The following is an 824-nucleotide window of genomic DNA, read 5'->3' on the forward strand; positions in this document are numbered from 1 at the left end:
TAAAGCTAGTGAGGCAACTGAGATGCACTGTCTGTTTATATATAATTGACAGCAATCATAACATGAAGAAAACCATATCTCACTTTTAAAATGTGACAACATGTAGCAATTTAGGCTACAATATTCAGTATTTTATGCACATATTTTTCCAGAAGCTTTTTTTGCAGCTCTTTTCAGTTTGGGCACAGTAGCTGGAAAAGCAATATGCTTATGGTGGGGTGTCTGCCTTTGATTTGACATTAAAAACCAAGTGCATTCTTACATAATTAAAATAAAAGTTTTTATTCCGTTCATTGTATTTCTGACTGGGTGTTCTATTTTTCCAAATACTTACTCCAGGTACAGAAATGTAAACCATAAATACAGTGTAAGAGCAGCAAAACAAAACACATCCCCTCAAAACAGAACCAGAAGAGCTTTGTTCACTTCACTGTCCTTCCAAGGAATAGCTGTAATCAGTTTGACTGCCAAATTGATGCACAAAGTCTGAAAGGGAGAACACTGAGCCCCATCCCACTTCAGGATTCATACTGATGAAATCATCCAAGTTCATCTTGGAATCTAAAAAAAAGACCAGAAAAGGGAAATATTTAAGTTCCTGATGCAGGTTCTGTAGCACAGGTATACATCTTTCAGTAACACATTTCAACCCCCTCTTCAATAGTTCAGTTCACTCCAGCAAAATTCTGCAAATTGTATGGTGGTACAAAAACATCTATTTCCAGTCTCTGAAACATTGCTTTTGCCCTGATTCCCCTCACTGCCCATGGCAATAATCACTTTACAGGATCAGTAAGCATCTAGTAAGTAATTAGAAACTAGCA

At 36.8% G+C, this 824-nt stretch overlaps 1 protein-coding gene across 3 annotated transcripts in view; it reads right to left on the reverse strand.

Moving 5' to 3' along the window:
* Positions 1-251: 251 nt before the first annotated feature.
* WDYHV1 (WDYHV motif containing 1) overlaps positions 252-824 on the reverse strand; it is a 13,570-nt gene continuing 12,997 nt past the window's right edge. For all 3 annotated transcript variants that reach the window (XM_017746114.1, XM_017746116.1, XM_017746115.1), the window contains one exon: positions 252-561. In XM_017746114.1, the coding sequence (XP_017601603.1) occupies positions 428-561 (134 nt within the window). In that variant the 3' untranslated portion in view covers positions 252-427. The remainder of the gene's footprint in view (positions 562-824) is intronic.

The sequence above is a fragment of the Corvus brachyrhynchos genome, unplaced genomic scaffold, assembly GCF_000691975.1.
Source record: "Corvus brachyrhynchos isolate BGI_N302 unplaced genomic scaffold, ASM69197v1 scaffold28, whole genome shotgun sequence".
NCBI classification, from domain to species: domain Eukaryota; kingdom Metazoa; phylum Chordata; class Aves; order Passeriformes; family Corvidae; genus Corvus; species Corvus brachyrhynchos.